Source organism: Macaca mulatta, chromosome 5, assembly GCF_049350105.2.
Source record: "Macaca mulatta isolate MMU2019108-1 chromosome 5, T2T-MMU8v2.0, whole genome shotgun sequence".
Lineage (NCBI taxonomy): Eukaryota > Metazoa > Chordata > Mammalia > Primates > Cercopithecidae > Macaca > Macaca mulatta.
The window spans coordinates 52,344,566-52,363,486 of record NC_133410.1 but is presented as its reverse complement, the minus strand read 5'-3'; the positions used below and the strand labels follow the sequence as shown (position 1 = coordinate 52,363,486).

General features: G+C 38.1%; 1 protein-coding gene across 5 annotated transcripts in view; it reads right to left on the bottom strand.

Annotated features, from left to right (window-relative positions):
• Window positions 1-269: 269 nt before the first annotated feature.
• The window catches only part of RASGEF1B (RasGEF domain family member 1B), a 45,197-nt gene continuing 26,545 nt past the window's right edge, over window positions 270-18,921 (bottom strand). For all 5 annotated transcript variants that reach the window (XM_078002636.1, XM_015138432.3, XM_015138433.3 and 2 more), the window contains exons 7-14: window positions 18,598-18,693; window positions 18,381-18,483; window positions 15,141-15,220; window positions 13,663-13,758; window positions 8,145-8,240; window positions 7,345-7,468; window positions 5,809-5,881; window positions 270-1,703 (exon numbers count right to left, since the gene is read on the bottom strand). In XM_078002636.1, coding sequence (XP_077858762.1) covers window positions 1,679-1,703; window positions 5,809-5,881; window positions 7,345-7,468; window positions 8,145-8,240; window positions 13,663-13,758; window positions 15,141-15,220; window positions 18,381-18,483; window positions 18,598-18,693 — 693 coding nt within the window. In that variant the 3' untranslated portion in view covers window positions 270-1,678. The remainder of the gene's footprint in view (window positions 1,704-5,808; window positions 5,882-7,344; window positions 7,469-8,144; window positions 8,241-13,662; window positions 13,759-15,140; window positions 15,221-18,380; window positions 18,484-18,597; window positions 18,694-18,921) is intronic.

Sequence of the window (18,921 nt, the reverse complement as noted above, 5' to 3'; positions counted from 1 at the left end):
TGTGCCTCCCATTAGCTATGTGGCCTTGTACAGTTATTATTATTTCCACCCCTAATAAGTAGAGATGAATCTATGCTAAACACTTAGAAAATGCCTGGCAAATACTACTATCATTCTTTTTTAAAAAATAAATGCCCATGCACAAACTGTTGAGGCAACTTCCTCCGATACATTCTTAGCCAGTCTCTTGAACTGATCCACTGCGATTATAGCCCATGCCCACCCCCAACAATTCCACCCATAAAAGAAAAGAAAGACGCCACAACTCCTGGCCGCAGAGTGTAAAATATATTGATGGTTGTAAAGGGACAACTTGGGGATATTTTAGGTCTGCTGAGATGATGCACAGCATACATACATGCTCTAGTTTTTGGAACCATGTCATTAAGTTTTCAAATACATCTGTTTTGAACATGGTATTTTTTTCTTCATTAGCATGAATTACTACTCTACAGTTTCTTCTAGAGTAAATAAATATAATGGCTGTTTGCAGAGCAACTACAGACTTACTTAGATGTTTAACAAGGTGAACAATTTCACAATTAGATCAACCATTAACAGCAAGGTGTTTTTCATCTGTTTTGTTTACTGCTACAGCAGGGGGGATGGTAACTTTTCCAATTTATTCTTTGTTGACATCTTTAGTTACCAACAGACTCCCAAAAATAATGAAAAGTCGGTTAAAAAAATTAAATTGTAATTATGCCATGGGCTTTCCCAAGATCCTTAAAGTCAGCTCATTTAAATTTACAAGAGAAAAAAAAAGGCATCATGGAAAACTAAGTAACAAAAAACTACTGAAAAATACATCTGTAGAACACAGTGGTCAGTTGTAAACAGCTCAGAAGGGAAAAAAAAAAAAAAAAAAAAAAAAAGTCCTTCTAGTATGTTAAGCAGTCCATGACAAACTCTGCTTTTTTTTTTCTTTCTTTCTAGTGGCTATTTTCCTACCACAGTGTTGAGCTTCATTATTATATTAAATAACTTATATGGGTAAAAAGGAGTTTGCTAACCAGCAGCCAACTCAAAACCTTGTAGGAGGAGGGAGGAGAAAAATTTACAACACAGCACACACTAAGGGGAAACCAAGTCCGCAGTCAGCTTCCAACCAGTCTTACCCCTCTCTGGCAATACTGATTGAGCTGAGGTTTGGGATCTAAACGGGGGGGGGGGGGGGGGGGGGGGGATGGGGGGCGCGGGTTTAGATCCCCTCCCTCCACTCCCTTCTTCATTTAAGTTAACAAAAGAAACACGGGCTTCCTCAGAGCCAGCACTCAGCTGGGCAAGTCCCATTAGCAGCAAATGTTCAACCAAATAAAAAAGAACACACACACACACAAAAGAAAACTCCATCCAGGTGCAGAGCTGTGATTCACATGGAAATTCCAGGAGATGAATCATGTGCAGAGCTGGGATTTTTAGAGGATTCTTTCTCAAGTGTCTTCAGTGAACATTTCAGTCTCACAAAATCGGAGTCTGTCAGCTGCAGGAAATAAGTTCTCCATCTGGTCTTGAGTGAGCTTGCATGCTTTGCTGACCGGGGTGCTCCAATGACTGCAGGGTCTTCATGAGTGTTCTGAGTACGAGATGCCAGAAAACAAAGGCCAGCCCCTCCATGATCTACAGGAAGCAGCAGCAGCAGCAGCAGCAGCAGCAGCAGGCAGGCAGCTCCCACGTGTTAAACTCTGCCTAAGAGGCTCGACCTGAGTAGTAAAAACAACACAACCTAAGACAGAATGTAACAGACTACTTGAACTAAGATGAAAATGCCTTGGGTAATACTAATTTATTTATCCTGTGTTTTAAGTTTGATTTTACAAAGTTAAACCAGGAAAAAAAAAATTCAAGCTTTTAAGTTATATTGGCTCTCTGGGAAAACTGCTAGTCACTTAAAAAAACAAACATTTATTAATGGAGATGGCAAAAGCTTAAACAGATAAGTCTGTATCTTGAGTAGGTTTATATTATAACAAAAACAAAAAAAAACCAAAGATCATTAATAATAAAGAGCTTTTAGGTATAGGTTATCATAGGTGGGTTTACTTGGTAGATATAAGCATCTTCACAACACATTCCATGAACATTGGGAGAGTTTAAACAATAGTTGACAATAAGGGTGTCTGCCATCAGAGGTGTATTTGTCATTGCCACTGATGAATCTACGTGTCTGCAATGAATGGGTCTACGACCGCCAAGAAAAGCATCTATGTAAAAATATCTTACTGCCTTCAAAGCTAATGTACAAAAGTTTTCAGGTAGGTACAATGATTCCAGAATATAGTCAGCCCACTCTATCTGTGGGTTTTGCACCTGTGGATTCAATCAACAGCAGATCAAAAATATTTGAAACAAAAAATATGTCTGTAAGGAATATATACAGACTCTTTTTCTTGCCATCATTCCCTAGGTAATATGGTATAACAACTATGTATATAGCATTTACATTATATTAGACACTGAAATTAATCTAGAGATGATTTATGGTATGACTACACAGCATTTACATTATATTAGGTATTATAAGTAATCTAGAGATGACTTAAAGTATAAGAGAGGATGTATGTGGTTATATTCAAGTATTATCTATTGATTATTTTGAGTTTACCCTAAGAGGTTATGTTTTCTTGAATCAGTAAGATTGATGGCCACAAGAAAAGAATATTTCTTCAAACAACAGCAACAGAAAGTTCCATTTCATTATACCAGGGACTGGAGCATCCTCAGATTTTGGTATCTGCAGGAGGTCCTGGAACCAATCCCCCATAAATACCAAGGGATGATTATGCTTAATCTTAGTATCCACTTAATGTATGTATTTTGTAAGTTATAATAGCCTGTTTTATTTTGTTTTAACTTCTTCGTGGTTGCTATGCTTTGGCCAACACCTGTGATAACCCAGTACCATTCAATGACACTACAGGAGCATGGGCTGAGGAATAATAGAGAGCAAGACTCCGTGTTCAGAGCTGGGGGAGACATTAGGGGAAGACCCTGTGCCTGCCCTCAAGGGGCTTACATAGCAATAGGGAAAAGAACCACAAACACTACACAAAACTGCATGGCTGGTAATGAGAGAAAAAGACTACCTCCTGACTGTATGAGTTCTGGAGAAAGTCTTTCTAGGGAAAAACCGGCCAGGGACAGGGAAGGCATTGGAGCTGGGCCATGAGAACAGACAGGACATGGAAAAGGCAGAGTGCATGGCTTGAACACCAACACAGATGGGAGTTGTTCTTCAAAGCTCCTTAAAAAACAATTTTAATGTAGAAACTGTCTTTTATACCAACTTTCATTTCAACCAATTGATATGGGAGTGCTGGGAGGGGAAGGGCACGGTCCCTTTAAATAATACAGAATGGGAGAAGGGAAGTGCTGGGTAGAGAAAGGCGGGTCCCTGGCTAGGGCTCCACCCCCAAGGACCTAGGTGAGAACAGACATTTCCTGCCCAAATGTTGCATTTCCCAAGACCACCCTGGCCCACCATGCCCCCATCCTGGGCCTATAAAAACCTGAGACCCCACCAGGCAGACACACAAGTAGCTGGACGTGGTGAGGAACACATCTGCTACAGAAGACACAATTGGCTCGTCATCGAGAGGACACTGAGGGAAGCACACTGGTAGAAGGGCATGCCGGCAGGGCACACCGACGGACGCCAGCACACCGGACTGACTGGCGGGATGAGGCGGAGTTTGGCAGGGGCCGTCTGAGGAGAGGTTGGTCATCGAGAGGACACTGAGGGGAGCACGCTGGCAGATGGGCACACCGACAGACGCCAGCACACCGGAAGGCCACTGACTGGCGGGAAGAGGCGGAGTTTGGCAGGGGCAGTTGGAGAAGAGCCCGGGCCACTGAGTGGCCCCACTCCAGTGTAAAAACATCTCCCTTTGGGCTCGCCCATCGGCGGAGAGCTACTTCCACTCAATAACACTTTGCACTCATTTTCCAAGCCTATGCTTCCAGTACACCGAGGCAAGAGCCCTGGGATACAGAAAGACCTCTGTCCTTGCCATAAGGTAGAGGGTCTAATTGAGCTGGTTAACGCAAGCCACCTATAGATGGCAAAATAAGGGAGCACCCTCTAGAGGTCTGAGCAGCAGGGCACTGAAGAATCGAGCCACACCATATCCCCATTGCATGCCCTGGGAGAGGCACAAGGGAACCTTTCCCGTTTCACAATCAAATGTTAGATGTCATATGTTACGTGAACAGTACAGACGTGGGAAGACATTATACAATTCAATCTTTAGCTTTTAATGTCCAACCTCTGACTTATGAACCTTTCCAATCTAACCACTAGTTAATAGGAATATGTCATAAAATAATAAGAACTAGAAAATAATTTTGTAGGTAGGTCTGGATTAATTTAAAATGTCTGGAGACCATAGGTAATGCAGATACCAGATATCAGTCATGTGTAGCCAATCTGCTTACAAATTTTTTTAAAAATCTACAAGAAAAGTAACAAAAGCTAAGCTATACCCAGGGATCCCACCAAACTTACTGTTTTTAAAAATACAGAAAGGAGGGATTAAAAAGGAGACATACGGAAGGCAAAATGTATCAAAAAAGGATAACTAAAAGGAGTGATTCTCAAATCTTTTATCCAGCAAGATATGCACTCTGAGGCCCATGTTTTGCACATGAATAATATTAAATAGCACAGTGAAATATTTTAATACAAACACAGATTAATACAAAATTTTAATTGAAATGTGCCACTGCCAGGCACAAAATTATATATATATATATAAAATATATATATATATGTATAATTAGTCAATGCATTTTAGTTCTATACATATATATATAGGCATCAGCCCAACAAGCCTGTTATATCCCATAGCTTTAGGCATTGGCCAAACCTTCTTTATGTTTGAGTCTGGGGATACAAGAATCATCTCCAATCCTTCACCAATTACTATGATATCCTAAGGATAAGAATTCTAATGCCTTCATACCTTATCCCTCATCCCTCATCACTGGGAAGTACAAAGAAGGCCTAAGCTTTCGTTTGAAACAAACACAACCACCCAAAACCAAGTATATCTTAGATATCCTGGTTCATAAAATCTAGCCTAATATCAAGTATAATGAAGGCTCTCAAATGATTCTGGGACCACAAAAAGAAGAGAAAATGTGCTTGTAAACCCTAGTACAAAAAGGTATACATTCTGAGTTTCTCAGTAGGACTATAATGATAACAATTTTGATTATATTACACCCTGGGCTGCTTGTGCCTATTAAAGTATCTCAAATGCTTAAAATACAAATTTAACCCTAGTTTTGTTCAAGAATACTCATAGAATAGCAAAAGTTGTAAATCTGAAAAATCTCCAGATTATGTTTAAAGTCCCAACTCTCTCAAACAAAGAGAGGACTGAGATCCACTTGGAAAGTGGCAAACGCAACTTTATAAAGCCTACTGGTACTTCTTTTTTTATCTCAGGTTAAATAAAATTTTACTGTTATAAGAACTATTCAGAAATGAAGTCTGAACTGGTATTTTAGACAAAGTCAATGCATTTTTTTTTTTAACCATACTTTGGTTCAGCTCCTCATTCTATTAAATAATGGGAGAGAAAAAGAACAGTCTCTGTATATCTGCCAGTATAAAAAAAAATGAAAGGCAATAAAGCAGAATGATGGTAGTGAGAATTCTGAGCCACAAAGATTTGGTGTACAAGAGATAAGGTGCAGAGGACTTGGAACAGATAGACAGCAGCTCCCTACAAAACGCATGTGGGTTTCTTCAAGTAAAGCCAATTTCCTTCAGACTTGTGCAGCAATGAGAAGAATGAGACCCACCTTAAAGACTTCCACCTGTCTTTCTCTATATGATTTTCAGGTCCTTCACTCTCATAAGAAGCCAAGTAGAGAGCTACAATCAAACAAAAGAAAGTGCATTAACATCAAAGCCTTCTCCTGATATATTATCTACTACCATCCATCCCTTGTTCAACCTGAGCCAAACTCCATAGCAAGATACTCTTCAAAATATCAAGTCATGACCAAGAAGCTTCACTGTTTCATGAAGAAAACAGATTATCACTTTGCCTCTGACTGACCATCTCAATGAAAACCCAAGGGCTTCTAAGCCAAAAATGCACCTAATTACCTAAGTATATATAAGGCAAAAAAAGCTAATAAAATGTAAGCCATATGACGCTGTCATACACTTAAGACTTAATGTTCTTTACAAAGAAAGGGCTGAGGGTTCTTTCCTGGTAGACTGAGTTGTTTTTTCCTTTTCTCTTTTTTTTAAAACTCTTTACTAGGTAAAAAGCCAGGTTTTCTAGGCCAATTTTCCATCCTCCTAATATTTTTCTTTCTTTTCAAATCAGAAAGACTCTTCATTTAAAAATTCAACTTTGTTATTAATCCTCTTTATAGAGATTAAAAACAATCAAATCTCCTCTGGCATAGGTGATATTAATTCAAAATGTTCTCCTGGTTGGGCGTGGTGGCATAATCTCAGCACTTTGAGAGCTGTGGGCAGATTGCGTGAGCCCAGTAGTTGGAGACCAGCCTGGGCAACACGATGAAACTCTGTCTCTACAAGAAAAAAAAAAAAAGAAAGAAAAGAAAAAAAATTAATCGGGCACAGTGGTGCACACCTATACTCCCAGCTATCTGGAAGGCTAAGGTGGGAGGATTGCTTGAGCCCAGGAGGTTGAGGCTGCAGTGAGCTGTGATTGTGCCACTGCGCTCCAGCCTAGGTGACAGTGAGTCGCTGTCTCAAAAAAAAAAAAAAGTCATTATTGTAAATACTATCAATCTACTATGAGAAATTGTTAATAGGTGCTATTAATTCCTGTAATATTAGGATATATCAAATCAATAAAATAAATCTCTATTTTATGAGCTCACTTCTGATGATTTTGTTCTATATCTAATCACTTGTTCTGCTTCAAATTCCCTAATGTTTTAACAGGTTAAAATGTTCCAGTACTTTTTTAAACAGCAGGGGGTAGCAATTTACTGTTTTTGTTTTTTTTCTCCAAATTACATGGACTATCAACATGCCACAAAACACCTTTTGTCTATTCAAGTAAGTTCAAACAAGAAAAAAAAATTCTTCAGTAACCCCATTTGTGCCCATAGCTTTGCAAATCTGGTATTATAAAGAATACTTAAACACAGAAACATACTGTTTGTAGGTGAATATTAAGTGCAAATATTTTAGGGACAAATCATACATTTTCTGTGAAACAGAAAACTCTTAACATGGAACAGATCAGAGGACAGGCCTCACTACTATATGAGTAACCAAGCATTTCTATACCAATATCCTAAACAAAGGATTTGGGGATGCTGGTGGTAGCTCCCACTGAATGGCCTTACCATCTTCACTGAAGACTGGTACTGTGATCAGATACTGCAAGATCTTCCGGTCCCTCTCAAATGGACACTCCACTTGTTTCCATGTCATAAATTCACTCACTTGTTTGGCCAGTTCCCAAAATTTCTGGAAGATAAGTTAAAAAAGGATATAAAGGTGATCATAAAAAAATAATTAAGAGGTTGGGAGAGGCAATTCCATTCGAAATGATTCCTTCTTATTTTATTAAAGAGACAGGGTTTCACTCTGTCACCAAAGCTGGAGTGCTGTGGTACAATCATATAGCTCACTGCAACCTCAAACTTCTGGGCTCAAGCAATCCTTCAGCCTCAGCCTCCCAAGTAGCAGAGACTACAGGTGCAAACCACCATGACTAGCTAATATTTTAATTTTTTGTAGAGACAGGGTCTCACTGCTGCCCAGGCTGGTTTCAAACTCCTAGCCTCAAGCATTCCTCCCACCTTGGCCTCATAATGGACTGGTATTACAGGCATGAGCTACTGCAGCTACTTTCTGGTCTTTGCTCTTCTGAATTATATAGTTTTCTTAATTTAATAAAACTCTATTTGTGAGGTATAAACATTTTCTCAAGCTTCCTCAAATAGTAATAATCATCATCATAATGGCTCAGTTACTCTCTTCTACTTGGTATTGTTAATTTCTTAAACAAAATAATCTGGAAAGAGATAATTTGTTCTGAAACTGCAGAATTGGCTTTGGCTGCGTGGCCTGGAATGCAGTGCTGGAGAAGCTGCCCCTCTCCTTGTGCTCGGATTTTTGTATCCTACTTTATCACACTCACCTCAAAATTGACATGGCCGTTGGGAAGGCGGTTGGCACAACCCTCATTGAGGAAATAAATATCTTTGATTAAGAGACTGAAGAATGGTATCACAATCTAGAGGAAACAAAAGATTCTGATTTGTCTGGGCAAACAAATATTTAGTCTCTCATAAAAATACATGAGATTAATGAACAACATTAACTTTTGATTATATGAAAGGCCACAAAGAATTAAGGTACAGTGTTTTGTTTCTTACACAACAGTAATTTCTTCCTTTACATAATTTTGCTTACAATACAACTGCTATTTATAACCAAAGCACAGCAAGGACAAGTAGCATTGGGAAGTGAATAGGTTAGTACTTTTATTACAATTTTTCCTATTTTTCTCATTACAGTAGTATGCAATAAAATCTGAAAACTCTAGCTATTAAGAAAGAAAAAATACCTAAAAGAACTCTTGCCTTTCATTTAGCAACCCCTTAGCAAAATGTTAATAGAATACCTATCACTGCAGGCACCATTTTTTTTTTAGAGACAGGTCTTGCTCTGTCACCCTGGCTAGAGTATGGTGGTGCAATCATGGCTTACTGCAGCCTTGAACTCCTAGGCTCAAGCAATCCTCTAGCCTTAGCCTCCTACGTACCTGGGACTACAGGCGCGTGCCACCACATCCAGCTAATTTTTTAAAAATTTTGTGTAGAGACGGAGTCTCACTATGTTGCCCAGGTTAGTCTTGAACTCATGGGGGTCAAGCAATCCTCTTATCTCAGCCTCCCAAAGTGCCCACATTACAGTCATGAGCCACCAAGCCCAGCCATGTACTAAGAGTTTAAGATGCATGACCCATCTCCCTGCTAGAAGCTGTACTGCTTATTATTTAGATGTCTACATTTAAGACAGATGTCTACATTTAACTTTTTCTTTTAGATAAACATTTCTTCTTGAAGACATTCCTCAAGATAATGTGAGAGCTCAAGGTTTTAGAATAGTTGCTACAAACTTTCTATTGTAAACCTGGCCTGTGTATGACGAACAAGTTAGCACCTGCTCATGGGAAATCACCTAAGAAGTACCTTGCACAATATGTTTTGAGACAAATGTGCCCCAGGTGAAGGAGGAAATATGAATGTATAAATTAAAATTAATAGTTGTTTAAAAACAATAAACCTTTAAAAATACTTTCCCATCTGAATCCTTTGGCTTGATGAGGTGGTATTTAATTAATTAGCCTAAAGCAATAATCTCTCAGTAAGTACCCCAAATCATACTAAACCCACAAGAAACAGAGAAAAAGGCTCACATACAGTAATTTCCATTTTCTCTCAAATGTCAACATATTTTTAAAGATTCTAAATTTCCTACAATGTAAAAAAATCCATTAAACACCGATTGTGGGTCTATCTTGTTTGCCCAAGATCAGATCTTTGAAGTTTCCTAAGCTTATGACTCAGGTGGTACTTCTATATTGAGTGAACAGGAAAACATACTTTTGGGCTCCCACACAAAAATATTAAGTATCAATTCCCTTCTAAGGAAAAATTCAGATTTTCACCAAAGTCATTTAAAAAACAAGTTTTGATTATTTTTGTTTCATTGATTTCTGAAAATAACCAAAATGAATCTTCCATTTTCACATCTTTGGACATCTCACCTAAGTATACTTTTAATCATTTGTTATTATCTCTGAAAGTCTCTAAAGCCAAATTAGTAAAGATCTCATTACCTTTCCTTCTAATATGATTGGCTATTTTCCATTATGTTAGAACTAAACAACATAGTAACAATACTAAAAGTACAACTGAACCTTGCTTCTTTGAAAGACTATTTGTGAATGGGAATGCTGGACTTTGGATGCTGCCAGACAACAGTAAAAAATTTGGCTTCAGAATTTACTGGTGGTATAAGCTAGGAGTTGGCAAACTGTGGCCCTCAGGCCTCTTTTTTATGGCCTAGGAGCCACACATTTTACATTTGTAAGTAGCTAAAAAAATCAAAATAATAATATTTCAAGATGCATGAAAATTATATGAAATTCAAATGACAGTGGCCATAGAGCTTTAATGGAAGAGAACCATATTCATTCATCTTCATATTGTCTATGTCTGCTTCTGTGCTACTGTGTCCAAGGTGAATATGCACTTAGAGGATAATAAGGATACATCATCGTAAGACAGCCCCAGGGAAATAAGAACAAAATTATAATCAAGATGTAATATTTGTATACTGTAGCAGCTTTTAAACAAGAACTGTATTTTTGTGCTCTATTCTTTGGTGCTGAGCTGTGAGATTCATGAGGTGTTGATCATTGACTGTTTCTTATTGATATTTAAACTTCTCGTAAATTCACACCAAGTGCCTATAGCTGGAATAGAAATTCTAGGTGGCAGAGGCTATACCTTACATGATTTTTGCATTCAGGGGTGCCTGCAAGATGCTCCACTACTGACTATCCCAATCACTCTTTCATAAAAATAAAAATATAACTAATCTTACTTACGACACTTTACTGCTCTGTTCCTTATGCCTGTAAGAAAGAATTCTCGCAGGCTTCAACTTTTCATTTATTCATGGATAATTCCCTTCAGATCTATAGCCCCTATACAAATCTAATACAGTGAAAATCAGATTATAAGGACTTCCATGAGCTAAGTGAATGTACACATTATTAATAGGACAAAGCAAAAGTTTATTTTCCTCAAGGTCTTGTCAATGATGTTTTAGCAGGAGAACTTCTCAAGTAATAATTTCCTTTCAAAATATTCTTAGTTCAGAAACCCAGCAACTACACCATAAGGGTTTTGCCAGTTCCACACCTAGAAATGAATGCTGATAAATAGGACCAAGTAAGTTCACAGGAGCAGAATTGGAATGGCAAGAGGATTTAAAGCCACGTAATCATATGAGGAATGGTTAAAAACCTGGAGACACAGGTACCTACAGAAAAAAAAAAACAAAAAACAAAAAACAAAAAACAGCTATTTAAAGAATACTTAAGGGCTGCTGTGTGGAAAAAACATTTGGTTTGTTCTATATTAGGTACCTAGAGATGTGCCACTCTGCCCACACAAACTTGAGATTTAAAAGGATACAAAAGATTCACCATATTGGTCAGGCTGATCTCGAACTCCTGACCTCAGGTGATCCATCTGCCTCAGCCTCCCAAAGTGCTGGGATTATAGGCGTGGGCCACCACGCCTGGCCAAAAATACCAATTTTCTTGAATAAAAGGTGGATTTAACTAGAAATGCTTTCACTCTCAGCCTTTGAGACCAACTGTAAAAAGAGATGGCAGTTTTTAAAATGGCTGTGAGTTTTTTTTTAATTTTACTTTAAGTTCTGGGATACATGTGCACAATGTGCAGGTTTGTTACATAGGTACACATGTGTCATGGTGGTTTGCTGCACCCATCAACCTGTCATCTAGGTTTTAAGTCCCGCATGTATTAGGTATTTGTCCTAATGCTCTCCTTCCCCTTGCCCCCCAGCCCCCTTCTGGCCCCAGTTATGTGTTGTCCCCTCCCTGTGTCCATGTGTTCTCATTGTTCAACTCCCGCTTATGAGTGAGAACATGCAGTGTTTGGTTTTCCGTTCCTGTGTTGGTTTGCTGAGGATGATGGCCTCCAGCTTCATCTGTGTCCCCACAAAGGACATGATCTCATTCATTTTTATGGCTGCATAGTATTCCATGGTGTATATGTACCACATTTTCTTTATCCAGTCTATCATTGATGGGCATTTGGGTTGGTTCCATGTCTTTGTTATTGTAAATACTGCTGCAATTAACATACGTGAACATGTGTCTTTATAGCAGAATGATTTATATTCCTTTGGGTATATACCCAGTAATGGGGTTGCTGGGTCAAATGGTATCTCTGTATCCTTGAGGAACTGCCACACTGTCTTCCACAATTATGTAAATTATGTTGAACTAATTTACATTCCCACCAACAGTGTAAAAGTGTTCGTATTTCTCCACAGCCTCAGCAGCATCTATTGTTTCTTGACTTTTTAATAATTGAATGGCTGTGCTTTCATTTGTTTAATGAACTACAGAGTACAATTTATATGTTCACATAGAACCTGTTTAAAACAAAACAAAACTAAAGCAGACAAAATGTATTAAATGATGTAAAGGGTAAGTACTTGGGACTTTTTGTAGAAAAAAACTTAGAATTCCACAACTGAGAAATTTTGGAGGGATTGCACTTCAGAATTTCTTTGGCCAACGCTGTAGCTCCCTACTCACAGATATGATTCCACAGACTTCTGGGGCAGAGCCCACCAAGCCCTCACTGAAGCCCATGCAGAGAGAACCTTGCCTGCCCTGCAACACAGAGAAGGTGAATGAGGCCACGTACAGCCCCTTCAGTGGGCTTACTCTTCAGTGTGCTGCAATTCTCCCACATGTGCTCATTGTTTGAAGCTTAGAAGACTTCATATTAGATTCTTTTCTCAATCTAATCACAAGCATACTGGGATGGAGCAAGTAAAACTTAAAAAACCCTGTCAGGTTGCAGTAAGACTGTCATCTCTGCTTCATACCCCCTCCGATGTTATAAGTTTCTTTATTTAAAGAAAAAATTTGAAGGATTTACAATATCCCTCAAACATTGTTAGAACTGATATTTCAGATCTGATTGAGAACCAACTTAGCATTTACTAAAGGTGGGGTTGTGTGTTTATTTTTATTTTAGATCATTGAGGCTGAAGCTTTTTCAAGGGACGTGATTGGGAAGCTGTGAAAGGTTTTTTACCTCATTTTCTTTTATTTGTGGAAGATATAGTTTAAGTTAAAAGATGGATGGAATTGAAACCGAAAATAACCTCTATCAGGCAACCTTCATTAACCCAGTTACCATAACTAAGCATTCACTTCTCAAATAACATGACTGCCAAATGTTGAAACAGCTTACCCTTCCTCTGTAAAGAAATATGACACCAAAACGTGCCAAGGAAGGACCCTCAGAATCAAGAATATGGTAGAAGAAGGATGGTACTAATTTGTTTAAGAGTAGGGTAGAGTGAGAAAGGACCATTAATTTCTCAGACATTACCCCTGTACTTTTTCTGCTACCCCCATAATCCAATTAGTAACAGCACGCCTAATGCTACAGCAACTAACCTACTTTCTGAAAATAAATGACTTAACCATGGGAGGTAAGCTAATTCTTTAAAGAGAAAAGGTTACATTAAGTCAGCTACCTTGTGCAGAGCTTAAATGTCTATTTTCCATTAAACTAAATTACTCTTTAATGCTATTAGTCATCTTAACATATGACTTAATGTATTGCTTGAAACACAATTAAGAGGCACTACAGAGTAATTATGTAAGTAATGTAATAATAACACAGCAATATCCAGTCTAACAAACTTTCTGGTAGCACTCACCGTCTCTGTGTGGCAAGTGGTATCATTTCTAGAGTACATGTCTCTCTTAAATCTCAACAAGTAAAAAAGCTTCAGTGTAGTAGTTCACATAGCATTTCAGTATAAAACACAGCAAGTCTACCGTAAGAAAGACTTTAAGTACATACCTTTTCTCTACTACTATGAGCAGTTAAAGACCTTTGTGCTGCTCCACGAAGAGCTGTTCGATAATTATAGAAATTGCTTGAAGGGTCCATCTGATGCTATAGATAAAAGACAGAAGAATATTAACTCTTTATTTATTGTAAACTTCTGTAGGAAGTTTATGAGATCACACATTTAGTTACATATGAAATTCAAAATTAGTTAGGAAACTCAGTAGGAATATGATTTATCCTTCTCATACACACAAATGCACATGACACACATTGCACAAGTGTTTTCTTTCCTGAAGTTTGGTGTAATTATGTGAGCTGATGTCAGCTTCAATAATGTTAAACCTAAACTACATTCTTTCTAGGCTAATTGTTGAGCTTAGACGTAAAACTAATAAGAGTCAAACACCAGCATTAGAAAAATTTCCTGTTTGCTTCTGAAGGTCAATGGGCCCACTGATGGTTAGCCATGTATAGTGATCCAACACACTTTGTAGTGACAAATCATGCACAAATAATTGAAGCATATCATTTGCAAGAAGGAAAAGAGATGTATTGGGTTGTATGAATAGATCATAAAATAATAGGTATAATGATAATTTCCAATTTGGGAGAAAACTTGGGAAAGAACGCTTTCTTCTTATCTCCAAAGATGGTAATTCAAAGCACTGGCACACCAAGGTAGTGCTCAGATGAATATGATTCAAATACACATACTCTGGCACACGATTTTTTTTTCTTTCTTTTTTTTTTTTTTTGAGATAGGGTCTCACTTTGCCACCCAGGCTGTAATGTAGTGGTGTGATCTTGGCTCACGACAGCTCCCACCTTCCAGGCTCAATCAATCCTCCTGCCTCAGCCCTGCAAGTAGATGGGACTATAGGCACGTGCCACCACACCCGGCTAATTTTTTGTATTTTTCATAGAGGTGGGGTTTCGCCACGTTGCCCAGGCTGGTCTTGAACTCCTGGGCTCAGGTGATCCTCCTGCCTCAGCCTCCCAAAGTGCTAGGATTACAGACATGAGCCACTGCGCCTGGCCACAATTCTTACTATCCTCAGAATTGTATGGGAAGGGCTTTTTCACAGATCAGCTAAATTGCTGAAAGGATGAATAAATGTTACTCTGGGGATGGGGAACACTTCCCCTGAGACACTGAAGATAAATGAAGCTAATAGGCTCACAGTGAAGTAAAACTCTCAACTGCTCAGGACCGAAATTCCATTCTGGCATATAAGGTGATATGACTGACAGCTCACTATTTCCCCAGTCAATTAACCCCAGAATGGACATCTCTACCTATAAAACAACCAGTACATAACCTGATTTATTTTCCTCTCCAATTCTACCCACTTTCCTTTCCCGGGGTCTGTAAAGATGGATGGGCTTTTTCCTCTGTCATAGTCTGAAGGAGAGGCAAGACCACATAAAGGAATTCCACTTTCCAGGTGTCAAGCGTTACTTAACAGCAAAACATCGGCTTCACATACCTCAAGAATGTCAAATTTTGCAGTCTTCACTTTGGCCCAAGTTTTTTTTAGTCGAGAGACTGGGCTCATATTCATACCAGCTTCCCATTTGAAATGGAGGGGAAGAAAAAAGGAAAATTGAAAGAAATAAGAAAAACCATAAACATATACTTCTAAAAAGCATTCATTACTAAGTGAGAATTCTAAAATTAGTAAGTAACAAACTTCAATTGTACTTTTTTTTTTTTTTTTTTGCAAATTCTGAGTCGAGAAACAGCATAAATGCTACCATTGACTCTGTGCAGAGGTGAACACATTTTCTCTATAAAGGGAAAGAGAGTAAGCATTTTAGGCCATATAGTCTGTGTCATCACTACAAGACACTATCACTGTCGTGCAAAAACAGCCATCATCCAGTTATGGAAATAACTACATATACAAATGGTTATGGTTGTATTCCAGTAAAACTTTATGTGCACTGAAATCTGAATTTATATTACAGTCACATGTCAGAAATGTTAATATTATTATTTTCATTTTTTTCAATCATTTAAAAAGATAAAAACCATTCTTAGCTCGCTGGTCATAAAGAAACCAGTGGTGGGCCATATTTGACCCACGGGTCATAGTTTGCTGACCCTTGACCTAGAAACTAATGTGTCAACCATGCTTTGTGTGTATTATCTCATATATCCCCTCAACATTCTTAAAAAATATGCTACAGTTCCAAGGAGTAAGACATTTTCCCAAGGATATCCAGTTAACAAGTAACAGAGATGGAAGCTCACACGGAGCTAACACCATAACCCACACGCACTCCAACAAGCCAGGCTGCCTCTCCTGAAGGATACTTTACGTACTATAACTATTCAGAAAAATATTACAGTGGCTGTTATACAGAAAAGGAACCCACGCTAGCCTAAATGAGTACATGTATTAACTCCATGCCACCAACATTCATATTTTAAGGACAAGAAGTGGGAGATTGCTTCTTAATTGAGGTACAATTTACATACAAAAACTACACAGACCTTAAACACATAATTAGATGAATTTTGACTAATGTGTAAGTGCATGTATTACCACTCCAATCAAGATAAAGTAGCACATTTCATGATCCCAGAAAGCTCTTGGGCCTCTTCTGGTCACCTTTGGACCCTCTTCTGGTCACCTCCCCACCACCACAGGAATCAGAACACTGGCTACCTAAAACCACAGATTCGTTTTGTCTGTCCTAGAACTTCGTATCAATGAAATCATATGGTATCTACTCTTGTCTCTGGCTTATTTTGTACAACATAATGACTCTAAAACTAATCCATGTTACTTATACGTATCAACTGTTCATTTTTATTGCCGAACAGTATTTCATTGTATTAATATGCCACAATTTATTTAGCCATTCATTTGTAAACGGGCATTTGGATTGTTTCCAGTCTTGGGCAATTATGAATAAAGCTGCGTTCTTTTACAAATCTTCCTGTGGACATGTGTTTGCATTTCCATGGAGTAAATACATAGGTGTGTGCAATCTCTGCATTGCAGGGTATAAATATGTTTAACCTTATAAGAAACTGCTGAACAGTTTTCCAAAGCAGTAGTACCATTTTATACTCCTGCCAATAATGTATAATAAGAGCACCACTTGTTCCACATCTTCAACACTATTTGGTGTAACCAGTTTTTAAAATTCCAGTCATCCTAGTGCATGCAATGGTATTAATATTTTGCTGCAATTTAATTTGTATTTCTCTGATGACTAATGATGTGGAACACCATTCCAGATACTCGTTAGCCATTAATATACAGTATCTTCTTGCATGACATATCTGTTTCAGTCTTTTGGCCTTTTTTTCACTGGGTTATTTGTCTTTTTATTGATTTGCAGGGTTCTTTATAGATTCTGGATACAAGTTATTTGTCAGCTCTATGTATTACAAACATTTTCTCTGATGCTATGGCTTGCCTTGACATTTTCTTACTAGTAGAGGAGGGAAATTAAGTAATCTATTATCTAGACTGTGAGCCTTTCAGTCCCTGATTCAGATAATCTTTCTGTTTGCTATTTTCATGGAGTTAGTCAGATAAATAATAAGCTGAGACTTGGCCAGTATTTTTCTGGGGGGAGAGAAAGAAGAAATGGTATGTAAACAAAATGGAAAAATAAATTGGTGGAAGGGAGAATTTATTAAATTAAGATTCTTGAATTAAATTTGGTAGATTCTCTAGCTTTAAACTGATCCTTCAAAAAGACCTCAACTCTCTCTTTTTTTTTTTTTTTTTTTTTTTTAAGACGGAGTCTTGCTCTGGCGCCAGGCTAGAATGCAGTGGCATGATTTCAGCTCACTGCAACCTCCGACTCCCTGGTTCAAGCGATTCTCCTGCCTCAGCCTCCTGAGTAGCCGGAACTACAGGCATGCACCACCATGGCCAGCTAATTTTTGTATTTTTAGTAGATAACAGGGTTTCACCATGTTGGCCAGGGTGGTCTCGATCTCCTGACTTCATGATCCGCCCGCCTTGGCCTCCCAAAGTATTGGGATTATAGCCATGAGCCACTGTGCCCGGCCTATTCTTTTATTGAAATGTTTATTGAGCACCTACAATTTGAAAGATGGCCATATAATTGATCATACAAACTAGGACACTTTTTAATGAAAGAATTATTATCAAAAGCTATTATCAATAATTAAGGCAAGACAACAGGTATAAATTGGAACAACTAAGACATATTGTTACCACACATATTTATAGAATGAAAGGAAAGAAACACGGTCTCTGATGTTAAAACCTCCATAATATAGAGGAGTGAGTTTGTATACTAGAGTAATAAGGTCTGCGGGTGATAAGTACTAGAAACCTGAACAGTTAGAAAATGTGCCAGTTTCTTAGGCCACCCTCTTGTCCAAGGAATCAGATAATTGAGTCTTGGATCATTATTTCTACAATACTTGATATGCAAGCTGCCAAAATGCTTTTTAAAACTCTTTATTTAGACAAGTATCTTAACTACAAGTCTTTGTAGATGAATATTTAGCTAAGGTTAACTTAAAACATTCCAAGAATTCTTGCATACTTAAGAAAGATTACACACCTACTCGCACCCATTTGCCTATTTAAAGCATCTTGGACATTCTCAAGTAACTCAGGATTTAAAAATACAGTCTGTACTAACAAAACCATACTATTTGCAAATTTTCTGTGGGTCACTTTATAGGATTCGTAAAGATAAAGGACATGTATCCTCCACAAAATACTCACAGATTATCGCCATCAAGGAGTTGAAGTTGCCAATGTTAAAACACTCCCGAGCTACGTCAATGAAATACTCAATCATTCTTGCTCGGTGTTTTTTCTTAACAGGCTATATAGTAAAAGACAATGGAGGGCAGTTATCCAGTATAAAGGCCCAACAGTTCTAAAATAAGTAGGAAAAAATAATATTGAGAGCTAGGAGACAGAAAATTCATTTCCTCACCATACAGATTTCTGTAGCAACCAAGTAGCTGAGGCGATTAAACCATTCCACGTAAGCTTCTAAGTTTCGTGTTTTCTTCCGTTCACTGTAGCAACTCTTTAGAGAAAACAAAGTAAGTGGATGAGTTACAGGAAAAAAAGAACGTATTGGACTCTCATTTTGTGAAATACGAGCCTTTATTCTCAGTTTATGGATTAGGCAAGCTTTTTAGAACAACAGAAAGAGAAAGACAATCACTGGCATTCTTGATTATCCTCACAGAAATATCGAAGTCCTTTAGGATTGTCCAGTGAAACACCTGAGGTCTAGAAATGTACTCTGATG